At 25.7% G+C, this 25,761-nt stretch overlaps 1 protein-coding gene across 5 annotated transcripts in view; it reads left to right on the top strand.

Moving 5' to 3' along the window:
- LOC111622852 (protein lin-54 homolog) overlaps positions 1-25,761 on the top strand; it is a 122,051-nt gene that overhangs the window by 56,987 nt on the left and 39,303 nt on the right. For all 5 annotated transcript variants that reach the window (XM_023365284.1, XM_023365286.1, XM_023365283.1 and 2 more), the window contains exons 9-10: positions 8,914-9,059; positions 24,519-24,613. In XM_023365284.1, the coding sequence (XP_023221052.1) occupies positions 8,914-9,059; positions 24,519-24,613 (241 nt within the window). The remainder of the gene's footprint in view (positions 1-8,913; positions 9,060-24,518; positions 24,614-25,761) is intronic.

Here is a 25,761-nt window from a genome sequence, read left to right as displayed (position 1 = left end):
CGGATAGGTTAATATACTCCGTCATATTTACTTGTTTTGTTTATTTGTATGTATAATCAAATGTTTTTAAATATATATACATGTATATTACTACTAGCTGTTACCCGCAACTTCGCCCGCAAAAATTTTGCAAGCAAACCCATTTATATTCAGTATTTCAACAACCATAGTAATTGTTATATAACACCTACCGCTGAGAATGATGAGAATTGCCGAGAATCAAGCGAACTATTTTCAATTTGATCAATTTTCTGGAACGTTTACAATTGTTCTATAATCAAACCAATATGCAATAACAAATTCGAATTTAAAACGGTTCGAACATTCTAAAAATCGAAATAGATAAAAATATTTATAACAATGTCTGAAATGTTATTAATTTAATACACCTAAATACTCGATGAAGACTAAATCCTCTCCCTCTCCCCCCGCGGGGGAATTTTGAAAAATCCCTTCTTAGTGTGCATTGCCATGGCGTACCCTACTAAAACGCAGATAAAAATAAAAAATTGCATCTAAAATAGTACAGTAGAAGTCGTTCTTCCAGTTAAGTCTTAATCCTCTCCCTCTCCCCCCGTGGAGGGATTTTGAAAAATCCCTTCTTAGTGTGCGTTTCTATGATGTACCCTAACTGTCTACCAAATTTCACCTCTTTAGGTTAAGCGGTTTGCTCTGGGCAATGATGAATCAGTGAGTCATTCAGTCAATCAGTCAGGACAAGCAATTTTATATATTTAGATGTATATGTCTAAGTTTACTCATGGCTGTAAGTATTACACTTACATTTTCCATGTGTTTGAGCCATTATATAGTTATTTTTATTAGGATTTTTGTTTCAATTGTAAATGGAAGAGTGGAGATCAATTGTCATCCAACATTTCCTTCTGCAAACAAATTAAATAAATAATTTGAGTGATATATGTTGACACATTTTACATGAAAATATAAAATAATATATTATCATGAAATGAAAAAAGGTGTAGCCATTGGTGGGTCACACTGCACTGAGTCTGACAAGTTGGCAGTCATGGGCTCATACATATACTAACTTTGTAGTGTGACCTAATATTATAATATTTGATCATAATATACGTTTCTGGACATCTATGTCATTTTTTGTTTGTTTGTTAGAGAATATTGGTTTACAATGGATTAACAAAAATATGTTGGGGAAGTTAATCTTTGAGGAGCCATGTTAAACTGTTTAAAAAATTTTTAATGCAAATTTAATAAAATTCTCATCTTATATGATTGCTAATTCATAAGTAGTATAGAAATAGAAGACACAATATAAAGAAAAAATTTTAATTAGGAAAAGATTTTTGGAAAACTTTCTAGTATTTTTTCCCCCTCTCTTTGGTGGGTACCTTGGCCCTCCTCTGGGTGCACCACTGGTTACCAGTGGCCTGTTTATGGAGATCTTCACAGTTGGTGATGTGATGGTTCTTCTACATGCCCAGATTGACTGTTATGATCACCTAAGCACTACAAAATGAAATACCAGCATGTTAGCAACTTTCTGATGAGTGATTTGATGATCATCATGAACAACTTTTCAAATTTATTAATGTTTTTGGGGTTGGACTGGTACACAGTTATCCAGACTTTTCATCATCTTCCAACAATATTTGATGCTTTTTAAAATGTGTGAGAATCACTCAGAACACTAGTTTTAGCCCAAGGTTTTATTGCCATTAGCCTCCTAAAACATTTCAAAGATCTCTATGGCATATTTCCCAAGTTTAATGCAAACTTTAACATTTCCTTTTAGCTCAGTTTTCAAGTCCATTCTTGAATCATATCACAACACTACATTGCAAAATTGCATGCAGCAAGTATTTTGGTTTGTAAAGCTCAACACTGCATGGAAAAACTGATGTACAAATAAGGCTGCAATCCCTCATGGCAAAAAACACTTTACTTCTTACTATTGCCAAATAGTAGGAACAGTCCAATTTCTTATTGATCACATCACATATTTCTTTGAGTTGCAAGGTCAATAAATTTGATAAAAATTAGTTTGGTTTGCTATTTAAATCAGTTATTAATTTTTATGGAATATATCAGTAAAATCTTTCTTTCAAATTGTATTGGAATAATTTCTTTGTTATGAATTAAATTTCAATATTAAATTATGCCTAATGAAAGTGAAAAAAAACACTCAAAAGAGACTATTGTTCTAATAAGCAGGGCTTCAGAATCGGCAAAAAAAACACTCTACTCCGACTCCAACTCCTGATAATTTTAGAAGGCCAACACCAACTCCGACTCCCGACTCTGGCAAAATGAAATACCAAGTCATTTTATGGGGGCAGGGGTGCTCATAGGGGTTACACTACTCTGAACTCTGAAAGGAGCCCCAGGCATTTACCCAAATACTTTTATAGTTAGTAATTTTAATATTTATTTGTATAAAAAAAAATTAATTTTTAACAAAAAGTTAATAAAAGGAAAAGGGGAAAGCGATAAAATTCTACATCTACATAACTTTATTCTACAGCTTTTGCACTTCAGTTTCATCTTTCCAGAAAAGTTAGTTTAATTAAAAGTGTGTGATCTAGCTATTTCAGCCCCTTGTTCAGAAAAGGAAAATATAAACTCTGATCAATTAATCTGGCTCATTCAGAAAAATAAAGTACTTATTTAGAGTAGGGATAATAAAGGAATGATTCAAAAATATTCAAATTCAATTGGGTCAAAATAATTTAACTACTAAACACAAATACTACAAAGAAAACTATTGATACATATTTAATAAATTAAATTGTTGCATTTTGTATTTAAAATAAATGAATTATAACAAAATACAAATAAATTTTTAAAAATTAATAAATATAAAATAAATTTTTTTCATTTAAATAAAAAAACTAAATTAAATTTAAAATGCCAGAGTCAGAATTAATGCATTTTTTCCGACTCTGACTCTGATTACACAGGCCTGCTAATAAGTATCCAAAATTTTTATGTTATTCGGTTGTTATTTTATCTTCACTTTCAATTTGATCTTTACTTTTGACAGACTAACAACAAAATTCAATTCCAAAACATGTACAAGCTGAAATCTGACTGTAAAATAGTCTGAAAACATTTCTCATCTATTAAAAATTTTTTGGTTTCCTTCATTCAGCTGTTCTTTTATCTTCATTAAAACATCAACAATGAAGGTGTATGAGTTATGAAATTGGGTAGATATAAAAATATCTACCCAATTCAATTTGAAACATTAATTGAAAATTTACATTGATCTTATTACAGAAATATAGAAATTTTAACCTCAATCATGGTTGAATGCAAGAAAAAAAATTTTGAAAGTTTTTTCAAAAAGTGCAGTAACTTAAAAATCCCTGCACAAATTTGTTTACAGTTATTGTCATAGGCCACAAATAGTAAAAGTAATTGATTTTTGTAATTTAAAATTAACATAATGCACTATAAATGTACTAGTTAGATTTCTGTGTTTGTAGGAAATAGACAAAGGAATTAAAATAGCATTTATAAATCTAGATAAGAAAAACAGAAAACATAAGTTTGATCATGTTTTTGGTTAGGACAAATGTGATAATCACTTTTCTAACAATTACATCAATTAGATTGTTGTTGCAGTTCATAATTGCCATAAATTCTGCAAATTGTTAAAAGATTTTGTAGAGAATAATTATGCAACTTGTGTTTATGTACTGTGGTTGAGGTTAAAATTTTTGTATTTTTGTAATAAGCTCAATGTTAAGTTTTTGATTGATATAAAAAATCTACTACATTTCAACCATAACTCATGCACATTACTTGTAAGATGTGGTGTCAAGTTTTAAAGATTTTTGTGAAACTAAAAATTATGAAATTTTAAAATAATGCCTCAAAAAAAGAAAATGGAAAAAAAAACAATATTATTTGTTGCCAAAACTTTAAATCTAAATGAAGCAAAAATATAGATAATGAGCAACTATTTATTGTGACATTGTCGCAATTCCAGAATGCAATTTTCTGTCACTGTGTTCTCAATTTTTTAGTAGTGTCTTTCCTTGTACAGAGTGCAATATTGACCTAGGATATAAATAAAAATTTATGAAATTATGTAGATACAAGACTTATGTAATTTAAGTGTTCCTTGCTTATTTTGACAGAAAGAAATGTTTTGATTGGGTAAATGATTGCAAAGATAATGTTTTATCTTTTCATTTAGTTGGTGTATTGTACATTGTGGTGCACCAAAATAATCTTTAGTCTTTTTCCCATCCTAAATTCTTAAAATTCAGATTGTTTGTCTTTTTGTCCTGTTTGTGCTAATTAGAATTTTGCCACCAGATTTTGCTGCAATTGTGAATTACACAAGAAGGATTTCAGTATATTATAACTATGGTACATCAATAGTGAATGCTAACATCAGAAAATCTGCATTGTTATCTACTTTTAGTTTATGATCAACTGAATGTGTTAAATTATAATGTAACAATAAAAAAGTAATGTCATGTTAATTTATTTATTTTAGTAATTATTCTTTATATTAAAAATTTACTTGATTTATTAGGTTGTTGCAAATGAAATAACCCATTTTTACTTCTGACTTTGAACATTTATTAATTTAATTTAAAACTTACATATTCAATCAAAATTGTCTCCATCAACATTAATACACTTTTCTCAATGCAATACAAATGCATTAATGCCAACTTGATAGAAATTACAAGAACAAGAAGCCAAAAAGTCATTAAAGGTACTTTTTTATTGCATCCTCTTCCTCAAAGACTTTCCTTGCCAAAAAACTGTCCAAATGTATAAAAAAGTGATAGTCTGTTAGCAAAAAGTCTGGCAAATAAGGTGGATGGGAAAGAATTTTATTTGAATACTTTCATTTTTGTGACAAATAATTAAAACTGCAGACATCCAAATGATGCTCCTTATCTCTCTCACCAAGTTCGTGTGGTACCCATTTGTCAAGCTTCTTGACTTTCCTAGCATGTTTAGACATAGGGAAATGGTTGAATAATGTACAGTATATTCAATCTTTCTGCAATTTCCCGGACAGTCAGGTGATGTTCTGATTTGACGATGTTCTTCAAATATGATTTTTGAGAATTGTATTCGCAAAATGAAATTTTTTGAACCAATGCCTGGTGGCCTGCTCACTCAGAACCTTCACCAAAAGTTTCATTGGTATTTTGGGTTGCTTCAGCTGCATTATGTCCTTGCTTATACTCATAAAAGAAAATTATTCAATTTCCTTTTTTTCCATACCTTCAGAAAAAGTACTTTTAAACATGTGGAACTCACAATATAAATGAGATTACATTTTTAATTCACATATAATATGTGTGTTCTTTCAGTTGAAAACATATAGCACTGTTCACATGGAAAAAAGTTGAATAACAAGGCTGGAAAGTTTAGCTTTTAAAAACTGGCCATTTCATATGCAATGACCCAATATTTTATATTTTTTTAAATAATGTCAATATTGTAATTAAATTTTTTGTTATGCTGATGATGATAAAGAACAAGCAGATCATGAACAAATTAAATTGTATTCATCCTTATATGAATAGTACTTAATGAAACATCAAACACCTATCACTAAGAAATGTTTATTTAACGAAACACTAACGTTTTCAGCCTCATAGAATATATCATCTTTAGGTGTAATTTAATTTGAACATAGTTTAAAATTATAACGATGGAACGTCCGAACATTATACATTCAAATTTAAAACAAAAATAATAGATAAATTAACAAATAAATAACAAAATAAAATATACTAAATACACTGAAGCAACAATGATATAAATAATATAATAAAATAAATAAAATAAAAATTAAATAAATACATAAAAATGTATCAAACTATATGCAGGTTCTGACTAAGAATTTTTATATTTTAATTTTTCTTTTATGTAGAATTTCCTTGCAGATGCTAATCCATCTGCATCACTGGCATTAATACAACCATCCTTTAATTTACGTTTATAGATTTCAATTTTTTCTTCTTGCAAAGCTAATGATGGGGAACACATGGTTTTGAGAATAGTTGCTTCACTCCATTTAATTAACTACAGAGCCCTCTGCTTGTGCCATACTTGTTATAAGTGAACTTGACAATTTTAAACTGATTTGTTGGGTTCTTAATTTTTTGCCTCCTTCATATTTTCTAATTAGTTCTTCTATTGTACTCTTTTTATATCCCAAGTTTGAAGCTATTTCTTTTACACTATTAATCTCCTTTATCCTGTCTAGTACATTAGAGCAATATGAATACACTTTTCTAATGAGTGCACGAAAAGTGGACAATTTGTATACATATGGGTCGTTCGAGTTAGCCAGAATGTAAAGTGGACTATGTGTTGGTTTTATGTAAATACCCATTGTTATATAATCTCATTTCAATTGGAAGTATATATCCAGAAAATGTTCATGATTTTTTTGTTCTTTCTAGTTTAAGTTTTAATCCATCATTGTTGCTGTTGTTGATTACTTGTACAAACTCGTGTATTCTCTTGCCATTTTTCAAAATACAGTAGAGCATCAATTATCCGACTCAATTGCGGACTGGGGTTGGTCGGATAACTGAAAAAATGGATAACCGAAAAGTATGAAAAAATACATTATTAGTATAGTATATTAGTATATTCCATATAATTAGTATATCGCTATTAACCTACTTCACGGTGAATTTTTATCGATGTTAAGCCTAACAAAACTTTTTAAAATAATAATCGTCGCAATTGTTAAAAATTATTTTAAAATTATTTTATTGCTCACAAAACAACCAACCACTTATAAATAGAAAATTAAGCTTCGTTTAAATACTGCCCTCCCTTTCATGGTCAAGCCAGTGTTGCCAGCTAAAACACGTAAAAATTTAACAAAAATAATATTATAGTAGCCAAGACTTAGCCAAATATTGTAGCGCTACTTCACTAGCGGACATTTGAAATTTGCCGACTAGAACGCTCGGTTAACCGATGTGATGGTTGATCGGGCGTCGGATAATTGATGCTCTACTGTAATGCACACATCTTCTGCATATCTTTTGTAAAATACAATATCCATTCTGAACCCATTAATAATGTGTTTCTCCAAGTTGCATAGAACTAGTTCATACAATAATCCTGATAATGGACTTCCCATAGGTACCCTTTTCTTTTGTTTGTATGCTTATTTATCAAAACTGAAGAAGGACTCATAACATACCAATTTGGCTAATTCCATCATATCATTCGCAAATGCACCAACTTCCGGTTTTGTGTTGAGCATAAATTCCATTAAAGCTTTATAACATGATTCTATTTTTATGGTTGGATATAGATTTTCAAAATCCATAACTGTCTGCTTTTCACGCACTCATTAGAAGAGCGTATTCATATTACTCTAATGTACTAGACAGGATAAAGGAGATTAATAGTGTAAAAGAAATAGCTTCAAACTTGGGATATAAAAAGAGTACAATAAAAGAACTAATTAGAAAATATGAAGGAGGCAAAAAATTAAGAACCCAACAAATCAGTTTAAAATTGCCAAGTTCACTTATAATAAAAATATCATTGACATCATGAAACAAATATCGGACAAAAAAACTCCAAAATAGTTTACAAAAGAGCTCTTAATTTGTATAGTATTCTCAGAAATGATAGACATGCTTAAGAAAGAAGAAAAAGTAGGCATATACAGAATTCCATTTGAAAATCAGCAATTAGGAATTAAGGACTATATTGGGGTCACAAGAATGGAATTTAGCTATTAAACTTAAGGAATACAAGTATGACATTAATAAAGGGCACTGCAGCACAGTTTTGTCAAGTATGATACAAGCAGAGGGCTCTGTAGTTAAATGGAGTGAAGCAATTATTCTCAAAACCATGCGTTCCCCATCATTAGCTTTGCAAGAAGAAAAAATTGAAATCTATAAAAGTAAATTAAAGGATGGTTGTATTAATGCCAGTGATGCAGATGGATTAGCATCTGCAAGGAAATTCTACATAAAAGAAAAATTAAAATATAAAAATTCTTAGTCAGTACCTGCATATAGTTTGATACATTTTTATGTATTTATTTAATTTTTATTTTATTTATTTTATTATATTATTTATATCATTGTTGCTTCAGTGTATTTAGTATATTTTATTTTGTTATTTATTTGTTAATTTATCTATTATTTTTGTTTTAAATTTGAATGTATAATGTTCGGACGTTCCATCGTTATAATTTTAAAATATGTTCAAATTCAATTACACCTAAAGATGGTCTATTCTATGAAGCTGAAAATGTTAGTGTTTCGTTAAATAAACATTTCTCAGCAATAGAAGGTGTTTGATGCTTCATTAAGTGTTTAAAAAATGCTGAGTTTGATATTTACTTATGAATAGTACTTTATAGTTTTTTGAAAGGCTGCTTTGTTTTTCTTGCCATTTAGATAACAGTGAATATAATTAAAATGAATTTGATATATCACCAAAATACTTTTATGCATTGTTGAAGTATAGTCTTCTACCAATTATATAGATATCAAATCTCAGAAATGATTCCAAAGACCAAAAATAAGCATTATAACAGAATGTTTTAGAAATAAAATTGACATATTATTGTTTTATTTTCACTTTTGATTTAATCTTTACCTTTGACAAACTTTAAAAATTGGGAAGTTATAAAATAATGCGAAATGAAAAGTGATTTTATTGTTCTTTTCTGTTGCATATTTATGATAGTAAATGATAGTAATGGTAAAATTAATGAGAAATATTAATTCTCAAAAATTTATTTTGAACATTTCTATCTCATCTGCATTTGAAATAAATTTAAATGTAAATGTAAACATAAATAGTACTAAAATATTCTAACATTTTCTTCAATAAAAATTCTGATAGCAATTGTTTATTAAATTAGTAATGCTTGAAAGTTCATTTAAATATATTATATTATTTTGACAGTTACTGTGATTGTTTTGCAAATGGAGAATTCTGCAATAATTGCAACTGTAATAATTGTTCCAATAATTTGGAACACGAAGAAGAAAGACAGAAAGCAATTAAGGCATGTTTAGATAGAAACCCACTTGCCTTTCATCCAAAAATAGGTAAAAGTATGCTTTTTATATCACCCAATTTAATGTAATATTTTGCTTATTTTTGAATTATTTTTTTCTTAAAGTATTTTTCAAGATGACATTTCATAGTTTTGTGTTAACTGAATTTAAAATTTATTGAAGTAGAATTTTAAATTAATTTGTATGATAAATATAACAATATTCAAAAAGTTTTCTAATGTTGCAAATTTTCAATTTTTTTTTGTTTTTTGTTACCATATTTAAAACTTTCTAATAATTCACATCAAAAGAATGATTTAAACCAGGGGTGGCCATGCGGCCCAAGGCAAGTTCCAATGTGGCCCTAAACGTGTAAACAAAACCGACAAATTTTTTATTTATTTATTTCAACGACATAAACTTAAAAAAAGAAGTTTCACAAAGCCATAAACCTTTATACATATTTTATTTTTTAATAGAAAGGAAATATTTTCAAATACTTTGAGTGTGTGGATGAGGAAGAAATACTAAATAAAGCTGGAGTGGTGACTCAAAGGATTATAGCCCCAAATTTGGGGAAAGGAGAGAAAGGCCAAAAGATAAAAAGAAGTGAGAAAGGTTGGAAAATTAAGGATCAATATTTGCATAACAGAAGGTCGAACATTATACATTCAAATTTAAAACAAAAATAATAGATAAATTAACAAATAAANTGACATATTATTGTTTTATTTTCACTTTTGATTTAATCTTTACCTTTGACAAACTTTAAAAATTGGGAAGTTATAAAATAATGCGAAATGAAAAGTGATTTTATTGTTCTTTTCTGTTGCATATTTATGATAGTAAATGATAGTAATGGTAAAATTAATGAGAAATATTAATTCTCAAAAATTTATTTTGAACATTTCTATCTCATCTGCATTTGAAATAAATTTAAATGTAAATGTAAACATAAATAGTACTAAAATATTCTAACATTTTCTTCAATAAAAATTCTGATAGCAATTGTTTATTAAATTAGTAATGCTTGAAAGTTCATTTAAATATATTATATTATTTTGACAGTTACTGTGATTGTTTTGCAAATGGAGAATTCTGCAATAATTGCAACTGTAATAATTGTTCCAATAATTTGGAACACGAAGAAGAAAGACAGAAAGCAATTAAGGCATGTTTAGATAGAAACCCACTTGCCTTTCATCCAAAAATAGGTAAAAGTATGCTTTTTATATCACCCAATTTAATGTAATATTTTGCTTATTTTTGAATTATTTTTTTCTTAAAGTATTTTTCAAGATGACATTTCATAGTTTTGTGTTAACTGAATTTAAAATTTATTGAAGTAGAATTTTAAATTAATTTGTATGATAAATATAACAATATTCAAAAAGTTTTCTAATGTTGCAAATTTTCAATTTTTTTTTGTTTTTTGTTACCATATTTAAAACTTTCTAATAATTCACATCAAAAGAATGATTTAAACCAGGGGTGGCCATGCGGCCCAAGGCAAGTTCCAATGTGGCCCTAAACGTGTAAACAAAACCGACAAATGTTTTAATTTTTTTATTATTTATTTATTTCAACGACATACACTCAAAAAAGACGTTTCAAAATCCGTAAACCTATATACATATTTTATAATAGGATTTTTTATTTTATTTATTTTATTTATACACTATTAGGAACTGTCATGTGACAAAAGATATCCACTCCTAATTAACAAAACCTCCCAATAATGAATGAATTACAGTTAAAACCAAAAAATAACAGAGAGTAAAAAACATGATTTAACTCTGTATGTGTTAATGCATTAATATATGGCAAATTTAAAAATTTAGAATTAACCTGTCTTACGTTGATCCCGAAAATATTCAGGTTGACCTCATTGACCTGCGTGGGCGATCCCGAATATTTCCATGTTTACATTGAAACGTTTTTGATACTAGATGTTGGTTCGCATCACAAGTTTTATATTAAAACAAGCTTTTAAAATAAAATTTTTTTCGTTTTTATATTATTCAATATATATATTTTGTTTTATAACTATATTTTGTTTTAATATATATATTTTGTTTTATACTGTATCGTAAAAATATAAATTTTTTACGATACAGTAAACACGATTATTATTTTTAAAAAAAAATTAAAAATTTAGGCTTAACATTGACGAAAATTCAACATGGCGTCACAGGCAACAAATAAAAATTTCAACATCGAATAGGTTAAAAAAACATAGTGAAGACAATAGAATAAAAAACAAAAATTTAAATATATATATAAAGATTAGTTATTACAAAGATTGAGCAAATATTGCATATAGCATTATAATAAGAGGATTAAAAAAATAAGAGCTTATATATTATAATAATACTAAATCATCAAAAAAAAATTAATTCTAGTTCATCATTGATATAAAATATCTTGACATTTTCTTTTAAAATGGTCAAACTTTCATGCAGTAAATGTTCTACTGGTTTTATATTTTTTGTGATATGATAAAAAAATAGATCTGTGTGATACTGTTAAATGTAAATATGTGCTGAATATACAAGAAGAATTTTTAAATAAAACTAGTGTGGACTTAATGAACTATTAAAATATTTATAAAAGAAGATTCAATAAAAATATTTTATATGTTCTTTAAGTTTAGGAAGACCAATGCATACATGGGCAACAGTAAGATTATGAGTTTGTGGCAAGTTACATAATTTATATAATAATACAGTAAATACATTTTATCAAGTTTGTGCAAAAGTATGGAAATCAATGATAGAGCAGCCATAAACCAGGTCAGAAGGCAGTAATCAACTAATGACTAAGAAGTAGAGAAGAAAATTGAGTGTAATATGGGTTTATGTGATATAGTTTTACAAAAACTCCAAAGAATCTCATGGCATATTGTGAGATTTTATCACTTTATCAAAATGATTTTTGAAATTTAGTTTATCATCATAAATTACACTAAGATCATTGAAAGAGTTGACATTGTAACATCTGGTCTCTCTATTACAAAGATGGGACAGCAAGAAGAAGCACATTACCACAGTGTTTTGTATGTTTATTGGAAGATTGGCTTTATTGAATTTGGTGATAAGTTGATTTAAATCTAACTGTAGGGCATCAGGATCATGATTTAATAATTAATTATAGTCTGCATAAGCCACAACTTTAGAATTTAAGTTGTGGATATGTGCGGAGAAGAGTATACTATTTAAGATCGAGCCCTGTTGTATACCACATAGACGTAAAAATTCTAAGAAAGAATAGTTACTAATCTTAATTTTATATTTTCTGGATAAAAAGTAATTATGTAGCCAGGAGTGTATTGCTGGGTCAATGTCAAAATGGTTTCGTAGTATGCTTAAAAGAGTGCTAGGTATTACGGAATCGAAAACTTGCCTCAGGTCGATATAGGCAACATAAGTTGAGCGTTTTTTTACCTAACTTTTTCAGTGTGAGATGAGTTCCATCTATTAAATTTGTAGTTGTGGAGTGTTTATGAATTCCACAATGCTGTACATTGCTAAAGTTGGGGAAGACAGAGGTTTGATGATTGTTGCCACATCCCATTTTACCTCAGAGCCTTGGCCTGCACCATTTGGGACCCCTCTTTTTTGTCTGTAGACCTGACCACAAAAGGTGAAGCACAACTCATAGCACACTAGGTTAGCCATCTCCTCTTGCTTGTGGGTGTAAAAAGCAACTGGGAGTTCTTTATGTACAAGAAATCTAATAACACATCTACGCAAGACTCAATCTTTATGAAAGGGCATTTGTCCACAAGCATTTATATTAAACCTACACACACCCCATTGAATATACCCTTCCAGTTCATGGATCCATGCCAGTATAAGATGGCAGCCTTCCGAGCGTTAATAAGGAGAGCTTATTTATATTGTGACCGAATCGGTGACAGAGCGAAGGAGATTGATAGAGTATTGCAGGTGGCCTGGACCCTGGGTTACAGAAAAAGTGTAATTGTAGGAATGCTTAAGAAGTATGAAAGAGGCATAGTAAAAAGAACCTTAAGTAATGTTCCTACTAGGCTCACGAAATTTACTTATAATAGTAGTATGAATAGTGTTATGAAATAAATTGCTAGTCGAAAGGAATCAAGAATGGTTTTAAGAAGAGACCCCAATTTGTATAAGATCTTGAGAAATGATAAGGATAGTATCAAAGCGGAGGAGAAAGCAGGGATGTATAATATTCCTTATGAGAACTTACAACTGGATGTTAAAAAAAATTATATTGGCATCACCATCAGAAACTTGGGAGTAAGGCTCAAAGAACATAGATATGCCATAAGAAAAGCATCAAATTCAACGATTTTGTTCCAAATGGTGCAGGCCCAAGGCTCTGAGGTGAAATGGGATGAGGCAACAATCATCAAACCTCTGTCTTCCCCAACTTTAGCAATGACGGCGGAGAAGATTGAAATATATAGAAGTAGGCTAGGAGAAGACTGTTTAAATGCGAGGGATGCCAAGAGCCTGCCTTCAGCGTGGAAGTACATGGTTAAGAAATTTACTAGAAACTTGGACCAGAATTAGTACATTGGAAGATTTATGTTATTTTTTGTTTTATTTTAATTTTATATATTCTTCTGTTATTTTTCTCTTGTAAAAAAATTTTTTTTTTGATTTAAAATTTTTATGTTCTATTGGAACATTTACATTCCATTTTCATTTTCAACCTGAAGATGGCCTGTTAATTGGGATGAAAACATTTGTTTTTTACAATTATATGTATTTCTCAACAAGAAAGGTGTTTTGTTTCTGTTTATTTAATTGCTGAGCTCTTTTGATATTATGAGTGGTCTATGATATATTTTAGCCGGCATCACTAAATAGTAAATAACAACACACAACATTGGAGTATTGTCAATAACATACTCTATGAACTGATGACCGGTGTGCAACAAAAAAATCCAGTTTCATCTCCACCTGCATTAATTATAAGGAGGTGTTGGTTTGTTGGTAGTTTGGCAGGCACTGATTGACACTAACCTTTAAGTGTTAGGGCTGTTTCACACTATGACCGACTGGTCCAACTCCAGGTCGTTTTGCCATGGCAACAGCAGTTGGCTGATCGACTGGTTGTTCCAGTCGGACAGATTTAAAAAGTTAAATATTTGTAGTCGGTGAGCTACAGCCAATGAGAGCTTCGAAACTACAACCAATCATACTTTGGATATATGAAAACTATTGAATCAATCCAACATAACTTTACATTATATATATTTCTAATTTATTTAAATTTTCCCTTGTACCTTATTTCTTTCATAACTGCTTAAATTTTATATGGGAATTCAAATGACTAATATACAGTAAAACCTGTCTATGGCGACCACCCACATTTCCTTCAAAAAGTGGTCTTTTAGACAGGTGGTTGTCCAATACAGGTGGTGCTGTAATACCATATTTCCATACGTATTTTGCACACTTTTTAGCCATTTCTACTAAGCAAAACTCAAGGCTAGCAAAAATAAGCAAATTTTTTCAACGATAGGGCTATATTGGTATTGTATTTTATTCTTATCAGATAACCCGATTTACAGGAGTCGTCATGATATTATAAGACAGATTTAACACCAATATTTTAAAGATTAATACAATACTCGCATTTTCTCGATTATAACGCGCACTTTCTTTTTTCCACTTAATTAATTCGACTCGACCGTTTTCGTTCGCTCCTCAGTTACGCGTATTACGTCATCGATATACGAGCACGCCGTATCTCTCCATCACTTTGATTTTGGTGTTCGTTAACTTAATCTTATTTTAACTTTAAAAATACTGTATTTTTTAATATTTAATATTTTCTTAAGTACAATAAGAAAAAATATTAATTAATAATAAAACGGTTTTATTATTTTTTCTCATTATACGATTTCGTTACATTGGGCGATTGTCACTGCAGAATCAAAAAAGGAAGGTTGCCCGTAAAACTGATCATTGCATTAATGCTTTATTGTTTTTTGAATATTTTGCCTGCAAAAATTACTTGGATATTATTTTTCTAAAAATATCGTGGAAATAAGGTAGGTTGATACAGAAACTATTTAACGCACACGTACTGTATATGAGCTTGAAAACAAATAAATAAAAATAGATTTTATTAAACGATGAGATCAGCCAATTAATTGTATCATGTACAATATTTTACACCCCCAAGGAAAATACTGTAGGTCTAGGGCAGGGGTCGGCAACCTTTTGAGTCGGAAGAGCCAAAAATTACAATTTACAAAATTTCAAAGTTTTTAAAGAGCCACAAAATTTTTACATAACTTTGAGAAGATAATTCGCTTCTAACTCTTTTACTCAAAACAACAAACTATACGTCATAGCCAAAGCACTGGTGAAGACGCCAAATTGTCTTGTGTCGAAAGCGAATTAAACCTCATAGAAACATCCGACGACGGCGTCATTCAAAAGCTTCCGACAGACTGATGACAGTGACGACACATGTCACGGGGGAGAGGTGCGGTGAAAAGCGAGTACAAGTGGCTGAGAGATAGAATCGGTGCCTAATCCTCGTTAATCGATTCAGAACGATTTTTAAATGTTTTTNAAAAAAAAAAAAAAAAAAAAAAAAAAAAAAAAAAAAAAAAAAAAAAAAAAAAAAAAAAAAAAAAAAAAAAAAAAAAAAAAAAAAAAAAAAAAAAAAAAAAAAAAAAAAAAAAAAAAAAAAAAAAAAAAAAAAAAAAAAAAAAAAAAAAAAAAAAAAAAAAAAAAAAAAAAAAAAAAAAAAAAAAAAAAAAAAAAAAAAAAAAAAAAAAAAAAAAAAAAAAAAAAAAAAAAAAAAAAAAAAAAAAAAAAAAAAAAAAAAAAAAAAAAAAAAAAAAAAAAAAAAAAAAAAAAAAAAAAAAAAAAAAAAAAAAAAAAAAAAAAAAAAAAAAAAAAAAAAAAAAAAAAAAAAAAAAAAAAAAAAAAAAAAAAAAAAAAAAAAAAAAAAAAAAAAAAAAAAAAAAAAAAAAAAAAAAAAAAAAAAAAAAAAAAAAAAAAAAAAAAAAAAAAAAAAAAAAAAAAAAAAAAAAAAAAAAAAAAAAAAAAAAAAAAAAAAAAAAAAAAAAAAAAAAAAAAAAAAAAAAAAAAAAAAAAAAAAAAAAAAAAAAAAAAAAAAAAAAAAAAAAAAAAAAAAAAAAAAAAAAAAAAAAAAAAAAAAAAAAAAAAAAAAAAAAAAAAAAAAAAAAAAAAAAAAAAAAAAAAAAAAAAAAAAAAAAAAAAAAAAAAAAAAAAAAAAAAAAAAAAAAAAAAAAAAAAAAAAAAAAAAAAAAAAAAAAAAAAAAAAAAAAAAAAAAAAAAAAAAAAAAAAAAAAAAAAAAAAAAAAAAAAAAAAAAAAAAAAAAAAAAAAAAAAAAAAAAAAAAAAAAAAAAAAAAAAAAAAAAAAAAAAAAAAAAAAAAAAAAAAAAAAAAAAAAAAAAAAAAAAAAAAAAAAAAAAAAAAAAAAAAAAAAAAAAAAAAAAAAAAAAAAAAAAAAAAAAAAAAAAAAAAAAAAAAAAAAAAAAAAAAAAAAAAAAAAAAAAAAAAAAAAAAAAAAAAAAAAAAAAAAAAAAAAAAAAAAAAAAAAAAAAAAAAAAAAAAAAAAAAAAAAAAAAAAAAAAAAAAAAAAAAAAAAAAAAAAAAAAAAAAAAAAAAAAAAAAAAAAAAAAAAAAAAAAAAAAAAAAAAAAAAAAAAAAAAAAAAAAAAAAAAAAAAAAAAAAAAAAAAAAAAAAAAAAAAAAAAAAAAAAAAAAAAAAAAAAAAAAAAAAAAAAAAAAAAAAAAAAAAAAAAAAAAAAAAAAAAAAAAAAAAAAAAAAAAAAAAAAAAAAAAAAAAAAAAAAAAAAAAAAAAAAAAAAAAAAAAAAAAAAAAAAAAAAAAAAAAAAAAAAAAAAAAAAAAAAAAAAAAAAAAAAAAAAAAAAAAAAAAAAAAAAAAAAAAAAAAAAAAAAAAAAAAAAAAAAAAAAAAAAAAAAAAAAAAAAAAAAAAAAAAAAAAAAAAAAAAAAAAAAAAAAAAAAAAAAAAAAAAAAAAAAAAAAAAAAAAAAAAAAAAAAAAAAAAAAAAAAAAAAAAAAAAAAAAAAAAAAAAAAAAAAAAAAAAAAAAAAAAAAAAAAAAAAAAAAAAAAAAAAAAAAAAAAAAAAAAAAAAAAAAAAAAAAAAAAAAAAAAAAAAAAAAAAAAAAAAAAAAAAAAAAAAAAAAAAAAAAAAAAAAAAAAAAAAAAAAAAAAAAAAAAAAAAAAAAAAAAAAAAAAAAAAAAAAAAAAAAAAAAAAAAAAAAAAAAAAAAAAAAAAAAAAAAAAAAAAAAAAAAAAAAAAAAAAAAAAAAAAAAAAAAAAAAAAAAAAAAAAAAAAAAAAAAAAAAAAAAAAAAAAAAAAAAAAAAAAAAAAAAAAAAAAAAAAAAAAAAAAAAAAAAAAAAAAAAAAAAAAAAAAAAAAAAAAAAAAAAAAAAAAAAAAAAAAAAAAAAAAAAAAAAAAAAAAAAAAAAAAAAAAAAAAAAAAAAAAAAAAAAAAAAAAAAAAAAAAAAAAAAAAAAAAAAAAAAAAAAAAAAAAAAAAAAAAAAAAAAAAAAAAAAAAAAAAAAAAAAAAAAAAAAAAAAAAAAAAAAAAAAAAAAAAAAAAAAAAAAAAAAAAAAAAAAAAAAAAAAAAAAAAAAAAAAAAAAAAAAAAAAAAAAAAAAAAAAAAAAAAAAAAAAAAAAAAAAAAAAAAAAAAAAAAAAAAAAAAAAAAAAAAAAAAAAAAAAAAAAAAAAAAAAAAAAAAAAAAAAAAAAAAAAAAAAAAAAAAAAAAAAAAAAAAAAAAAAAAAAAAAAAAAAAAAAAAAAAAAAAAAAAAAAAAAAAAAAAAAAAAAAAAAAAAAAAAAAAAAAAAAAAAAAAAAAAAAAAAAAAAAAAAAAAAAAAAAAAAAAAAAAAAAAAAAAAAAAAAAAAAAAAAAAAAAAAAAAAAAAAAAAAAAAAAAAAAAAAAAAAAAAAAAAAAAAAAAAAAAAAAAAAAAAAAAAAAAAAAAAAAAAAAAAAAAAAAAAAAAAAAAAAAAAAAAAAAAAAAAAAAAAAAAAAAAAAAAAAAAAAAAAAAAAAAAAAAAAAAAAAAAAAAAAAAAAAAAAAAAAAAAAAAAAAAAAAAAAAAAAAAAAAAAAAAAAAAAAAAAAAAAAAAAAAAAAAAAAAAAAAAAAAAAAAAAAAAAAAAAAAAAAAAAAAAAAAAAAAAAAAAAAAAAAAAAAAAAAAAAAAAAAAAAAAAAAAAAAAAAAAAAAAAAAAAAAAAAAAAAAAAAAAAAAAAAAAAAAAAAAAAAAAAAAAAAAAAAAAAAAAAAAAAAAAAAAAAAAAAAAAAAAAAAAAAAAAAAAAAAAAAAAAAAAAAAAAAAAAAAAAAAAAAAAAAAAAAAAAAAAAAAAAAAAAAAAAAAAAAAAAAAAAAAAAAAAAAAAAAAAAAAAAAAAAAAAAAAAAAAAAAAAAAAAAAAAAAAAAAAAAAAAAAAAAAAAAAAAAAAAAAAAAAAAAAAAAAAAAAAAAAAAAAAAAAAAAAAAAAAAAAAAAAAAAAAAAAAAAAAAAAAAAAAAAAAAAAAAAAAAAAAAAAAAAAAAAAAAAAAAAAAAAAAAAAAAAAAAAAAAAAAAAAAAAAAAAAAAAAAAAAAAAAAAAAAAAAAAAAAAAAAAAAAAAAAAAAAAAAAAAAAAAAAAAAAAAAAAAAAAAAAAAAAAAAAAAAAAAAAAAAAAAAAAAAAAAAAAAAAAAAAAAAAAAAAAAAAAAAAAAAAAAAAAAAAAAAAAAAAAAAAAAAAAAAAAAAAAAAAAAAAAAAAAAAAAAAAAAAAAAAAAAAAAAAAAAAAAAAAAAAAAACATTTTTTCTTATAATTTATGTCTTGCTTGTTAGTTCATATCTTAATGGGCTGAATTTTAGGTGATACTCAATTAAAATTGAGGTACACTCAACTCAGCAGTATGTAAATAAAAAAACACAACACCTTAATTTGCTGAGAAAATTTAATGAAAAAGCAAACATTTTCAGCCAAATCTGTTGGCCATCATCAGGCTAAGATATTCAAATATAAATAAAATAGAACAAAAATTTAAATACAAATAAAAATAACGAATGACATATATATATAAAGAAAAATAAAATAAAATAAAAATTATTCTTATAAATAACAAAATATGTATATAAATATAAATATATGCATAGGATAATTAAATATTAAAACGTTATATAATAATACATTATATGAAATTCAATAAAATGGAAGAATATGCAAAAATACTAAAATGAAGGCATTAAATTAAGAGCTCTCTAATTGTTTGTTTAAGTATTTCCAGGCTGAAGGCAACCCTTCCGAATCTCTAGAATTAATGCATGCATCCTGTAACTTGCTCTTGTATATTTCAATTTTTTCGCTGCAAATTGCCAATGTCGGTGAATGTACTGGTTTAATAATACTTGCTTCATCCCATTTGACGACTGAGCCCTCAACTTGCACCAATTGCAATAGTATTGTGGAATTAAATACAATATCAGCAAGAGATCTAATGCCACAATACTATTGCAATTGGCACAAATTGAGGGCTCAGTCGTCAAATGGGATGAAGCAAGTATTATTAAACCAGTACATTCACTGGCATTGGCGATTTGCACCGAAAAAATTGAAATACAGGTAACCCCCGTATAACACGGCACTTCTATAGCATGGATTCGCTCTAACACGGTACTTTTATAGCATGGATTCACTCTGACACGGTTCAAGAAATGGGTAAAACCCTCGTACAACATGAAATGTAATAAATTTTTACATACTTAAGTACTAATAGTTCACAAAAATTATTATTTTCGTAAACTATTAGTACTTCAGTGTGTAAATTTTCTTTTCTCATCTTCATGCACATGGTCCTTCGCGAAAATTGTTTCAATTTTGCCAGATCTCGACGCTTCTGCTTCTGGTGTTGCCAGATGTTTTTCCCTTATTCCATAAGTGCTTAGCACCATATAAGGAAATTTATAAAGATATTTTAACTAGAAGCAAGCAATCTAAAATTACATACATTTTGCAAAAGGTAAAGCATGAATCTGAAAATAATGCAGAAAAATGCTCAGAGGATAAGGATAACTTGCCAAAAATAAAACGCTGTCGGTTAATAGTGCTTTTAGTGATGACAAAGAAAACATTGTTTAATTTATAATAATATGTATCACTTAAGAAAACTTTAATAAAGATATTTACCTTAATTATGAAAATATAGTAGAATGTTTTTTAATTTTTGGAACCTAACCCTCCTTTTCGTACTAGTTCTTTGTTTCACATAACACAGATTCGCATAACACGGCAATTTTTTGGAACGTAACTACTGTGTTATACGGGGGTTACCTGTATATAAGAGCGGGTTACAGGATGCATGCATTAATTTTAGAGATTCGGAAGGGTTGCCTTCGGCCTGGAAATACTTAAACGATTAGAGAGCTCTTAATTTAATGCCTTGATTTTAGTACTGTATATTTGCATATTCTTGCATTTTATTGAATTTCATATAATGTATTATTATATAACGTTTTAATATTTAATTATCCTATGCATATATTTATATACATATTTTGTTATTTATAAGAATAATTTTTATTTTATTTTTCTTTATATATATATATGTCATTTGTTATTTTTATTTGTATTTAAATTTTTGTTCTATTTTATTTATATTCGAATATCTTAGCCTGATGATGGCCAGCAGATTTGGCTGAAAATGTTTGCTTTTTTCATTAAATTTTCTCAGCAAATTAATTAATTTAAGGTGTTGAGTTTTTTGATTTACATACAGTACTGCTGAGTGAGTGTACCTCAATCAAAATTGTATACTTAGAAAATTTCATTATAATAATTAATCTTTTCAAAAATTCAAAAAATATTTAGGGATTGTAATATACAGAAAGTGAAAAATTGTACTTGAAAAGATGATAATGAATAAAAAAATTTAAAAAGGAAAACAGTATATAAGTTGGAATGTTCATTTGATATACCAAAGATATATGTGAGAGAAATGGGGCAGTTGTTATCTATGAAAGTAGCAGAATATATTAGACAATAAAATACAAATATGAAAATTATGTAATGCCAAAACATTGTAATTTAGTAGTATGTGAAATAAATTTAGATAAAATCAAAAATTTTAAATGAGAGAAAAATAAATATAAAAGAAAGTTAAAGGGATATTTCGAAATAAAAAAAATCCAGAAAAAGATTAAATTGTTAATAGGTAAATAACCATATGAGTATTCTGGTCTTATTGTTATAATTATCAGACTTATCACACGCCTTTCCAAATTTTTAATTAACACTTAATATTTTTGAATATGCATTTCAGCTTTTTTAATAGACACCTCTTTAGCTAAGTTACATATACACACAAAAGAATCTAATAAAATGAAATACAATATACAGATAGACATTACAATATAGTAATATAAATGTCAGTTTAATTTGTTTTTAAGCTCAGAAATTATTGAATGTGCAGTATTACATAAGCAAACAACGAAATTGAGAATTCGTCAGTACCAGGCCTGGGCTTATAATGGGCAAAACCACAAACAAATTTATTCAAACATACAAATCAGTCGATGTATGTAAAAACTCAAAATAAATCTTTGATTATGCATCAAAAAAGAATTAAAATTATTATTATATGAGTANTTACATAACCGTTAATTGGAATTCCCGTTGCGTAATTTTTCGAATTTCATATTTCGAATTTATAGAATTAACTGAGGATGAACGCTTAATGCGTTTGAAAACGTTTTTAAGTTATTAAAGAATTTTGCTGGATAGATAAATGGTTTTTATTTTTATTGAATTTCCTTTGTTGCCAGACTAATTTATTAACACCTACACACAATTTCAAGGGTGGGAGAAGTGCCCAGGATGGGTTCGAACGAGAGTTTAGACTAATTCATTATATTAGGAGGCGGAAACGTTGTTGAGATGGGTTCTTACAATAGTTTAGACCAGATACATTCACGAAAGTGGTTGCTTATTACAGGCATTGTATGTTGTTTCGGACCAAAAATCGATGCCTGTGGTCGCGTTACACAGGTGGTCGTTTAATACAGGTAACTTATACGAAGACTCTGTGGATAAACTATTCTGTGCCAGAAATTTTTGCCTGTTTTGACAGGTGCCCGTCGAATGCAGGTGGTCACCTAAGCAGTGTTCACTGTATATATTAAAAAACATTATCAACGTAATGAAAAAGATGGTATTATTTAGATTTTTCAGAAGAATTTATAAACAAAGTAAGATCATTTCTGCAAAGTTTAACCAGGTAGATTACAAAAATATTTTTAAAAATTAGTAAAACTTAAAACGATTTTTAACACCCGTTCCGATTGGTCCTTATGAATCAGCCACCGACATATAATCGTACTCAATATGAATGCTTCTATTACTAGTCAGTCCGATTATAGGATCGGTTGGGTTGAACCAATCGGTTCAGTCAATCTTAGTGTGAAACAGCCCTTAAGCTTTGCTTGCCATCTGAATGCGCATGCGCGACATGACATTTAAATATTTCTCATGCATTAGATTCAAATGATTCATTGCTTTAACATTCCATCAGACATTCTTTTACATCTGAAGAAGAACTCTGGAGTTTGAAAACGTTGGTTGTGAATTGTTTGTTTTTCATCGCACACTGGTCATCGGTTCATAGAGTACGTTATTGAATATCCTCATCTCACAGTCACTGTACAAAGGGTTGTTGATCAAAAAAGAACAATTATACATAACAACCTTATACCACAAACAACACCAGAACATATCAGACAATAAATTGCAGAACAATTACACCAACAAATAAATACTCCAAACATCAACAATGATCACATAAATCCTTCAGGATCATCAAGATACATACATTAACAATACTGTTCCTACCACCACTATTTTCACTGATGTTGACTTCTTCATTACCTGAAATAGATTTGGGTTTAATTCATATTCTCTATCGTCCTTTCCAGGAAGCACTCATTAAATTTACCCTGCACAATGGCTATGCATTCCCAAAAACAACACTTCTAAACTAGTGGGAAAGCACTACACTATGTGAACACTTACATATTACCAGATTGCACTCATTCTATTTCTACACTCTCAGATATCCACATACTAGTCTATGCTGGTGCAGTCACATTAGCAACCTACCAAAGAGTTTTGAAGAAAAATGTAGCAAATACTTCAAATGTTTCTAGTAACAAGGAGATCAAAAGGACAGCTACCAACAAAGATATAAATCCAGGCACTAGCACTATTTAAAATATTGATAGAAAAAAGTTTAATCCTTCACATTAATTGTCAATCTAAATTAAGTAATAATACAGTAGAGCGTTGATCATCCAAAAGAATTCCAGTCAGCAAATTTAAATTTTTGCCAGTGCTGTGGCGCTGCAATCTTTGGCTATGTCTTGGGCTACTCAAATATTTTACGTTTTTGATACTAAATTAACTTCTGAAGTATAATTTTTTATTGTTTTTATATTTTTCAATATATTTATTTTGTTCGTATAAAATAAAAAAATAATTTTTAACGATACAATAATCTTCATTAGACTTAACATCAACGAAAATTCAACGCGAAGCGACACACAATGGAGAAAAATGTCAAGATGGGATAAATTAATATATTTTTTCATACATAATCGGTTATCCGAAACATTGATCTTCCGAACAACCCCAGTCTCCAATTGATTCAGATAATCGACGCTCTACTGTATTTGCTTTTCATTATTAATCTGTTTTTTTTTTTTTCTTTCTTCAATAAATTGTTTTTTTTTTTTTTATTGCTAGCACTTTCAACGAACTTATTGTCGTCATCCTCAGGCGAATACAGATATTTACGAAAAAATTTTAAACAAAAATAATCGAATGCAGAACATAACACATAAGATAAGCTTGGCGTGTTAGTCATCCTATTGATTACTAAATTGTTTTTGGTGTTTCTATTTGCTGATTTATCTGTAATCATTAAAAGTTGTCAGGGTTCCAACATTTTTTACTGAGGTGAAAAGGGTTCCATGATAAAAGTAAGTTGGGAACTGCTGCAGTAGAGTATCTGTAGTCTGGCAGACTCAGAGTAAAATAAGACTTATAATGGTAATAGAAACTATTTTATAAGACAATTATTTTTATTATTATTTATATAATATTTTCAGCAATAAAAGAAATCTATAATTATTTGATACAAAATTGTCTTATGTTTAAGTTAATTATATTATTACAGCTATAAGATTGAAAGCTTTAAATCGTCTAACAAGAATATTTTCTTAAACAAATACCAAATGAATTGTCTTTAAATATTAAAAAAAATCACCTTTTAGTTATTATTTAGAGTTTGTTCTTTGTAGCCGATGATATAACTCAAATATTTATTTTCAAAATGTGATTTAGTGCTTTTATTTAGATTTTATCCAAACTTCAAAAATATATGAAGAAATCAATATTAATGCTTCTTTCTGGAAAAGTTAATCACGAAATACAATAATTTTTATTTAAATTTTAGGGAAAGGTAAAGACGGTGATCATGAAAGAAGGCATACAAAGGGTTGTAACTGCAAACGCTCAGGTTGTTTAAAGAATTATTGTGAATGTTATGAGGTAAGTTTTAATTATTTTGGTTAATATATTCCTGTAGTTTTTTCAAATAGTTGATAACAATTACTAGAAAATACTAAATATTTTTTCAAAAAATTTGAGCTTTTCATTTTCTTGAAAAATACACTTCTTAAGTACAAGAATATTGAAATATATCCTATAAATCTTTTGTCCCAAATAGTTAATGTTAAATGTGAAAAAAACTCAAAGTTTTTTACAAAATAACAGACTGCTTTGTTGGAGTTCAACCTGTGACAAGTACTACTAGATTAGATGTCTAAGGAATCAATTGCTCAAAAATTTCCTGCATTAAACCAAAGATGAAGATATATATATATATATATACTTCACCAAAATAATGCATGTCTTCATACAGCACTTATCATCCTGATTTTGCTCCTGATTTTCACTTATTCTGTTCTCTGCAAGTAAAAACTTTCCAGGACTGAGATGATATAAAAAATCACCTTAAAGGATTTTTCCAGTGGACAAGATCCTGATTTTAACTACAGTGGGATTCACAGATTAGAAAAAGATTGCAAAATATACTTGATAACGGTAAATGCACCATTTCAGGAATAAAATAATCTATATATTAATTGAAAGAGGGTCTTCAGTTTTCTAACTTAATTCAAGTAGATGGCTGGGACTAAAAAATATGCTTTGGGTATCAAATTAAAATTCTTACCTTGTAAATGATACTGTTGAAGAGAGATTAGAAAAAGGTACAGTGGTTCAAATGTGGTAAAGGTACAATGTTAAGTCTAAGAGACAAATATGTTGAGCAATTGTAAAACCTTCTGCAACTTGCAATTTGGAAACTACAGATACAGAATATACAGGAATAAGTAAATTCATTGCAAATCCATCTGCTAAACAGAATAACTAAAATTCTCAAATCTCAACAAAAACATAAAGGAATTACTAACAAAGAGTAAATTAGCATGGCATGTATGGGATATTCTATCACTATAAAGACATTAACTCTCTGTCAGTAGCTTGAAGGTTCTGTTTTGCAAATCTTCTACTTCAATAACACAAAAATTTGCGATGGCTATGGCATGAACTATTTACATTATTTGATTTAATAGATATGGTTTCATTGTTTAATGATATTTTGTATTTAATTAATTTTAATGTTACACTATGCA

The sequence above is a fragment of the Centruroides sculpturatus genome, unplaced genomic scaffold (genome assembly GCF_000671375.1).
Source record: "Centruroides sculpturatus isolate CEXI.00-Female unplaced genomic scaffold, Cexi_2.0 scaffold226, whole genome shotgun sequence".
NCBI classification, from domain to species: Eukaryota; Metazoa; Arthropoda; class Arachnida; order Scorpiones; family Buthidae; genus Centruroides; species Centruroides sculpturatus.
The sequence above is the reverse complement of the archived record's forward strand: the minus strand, read 5'-3'. Positions and strand labels throughout refer to the sequence as shown.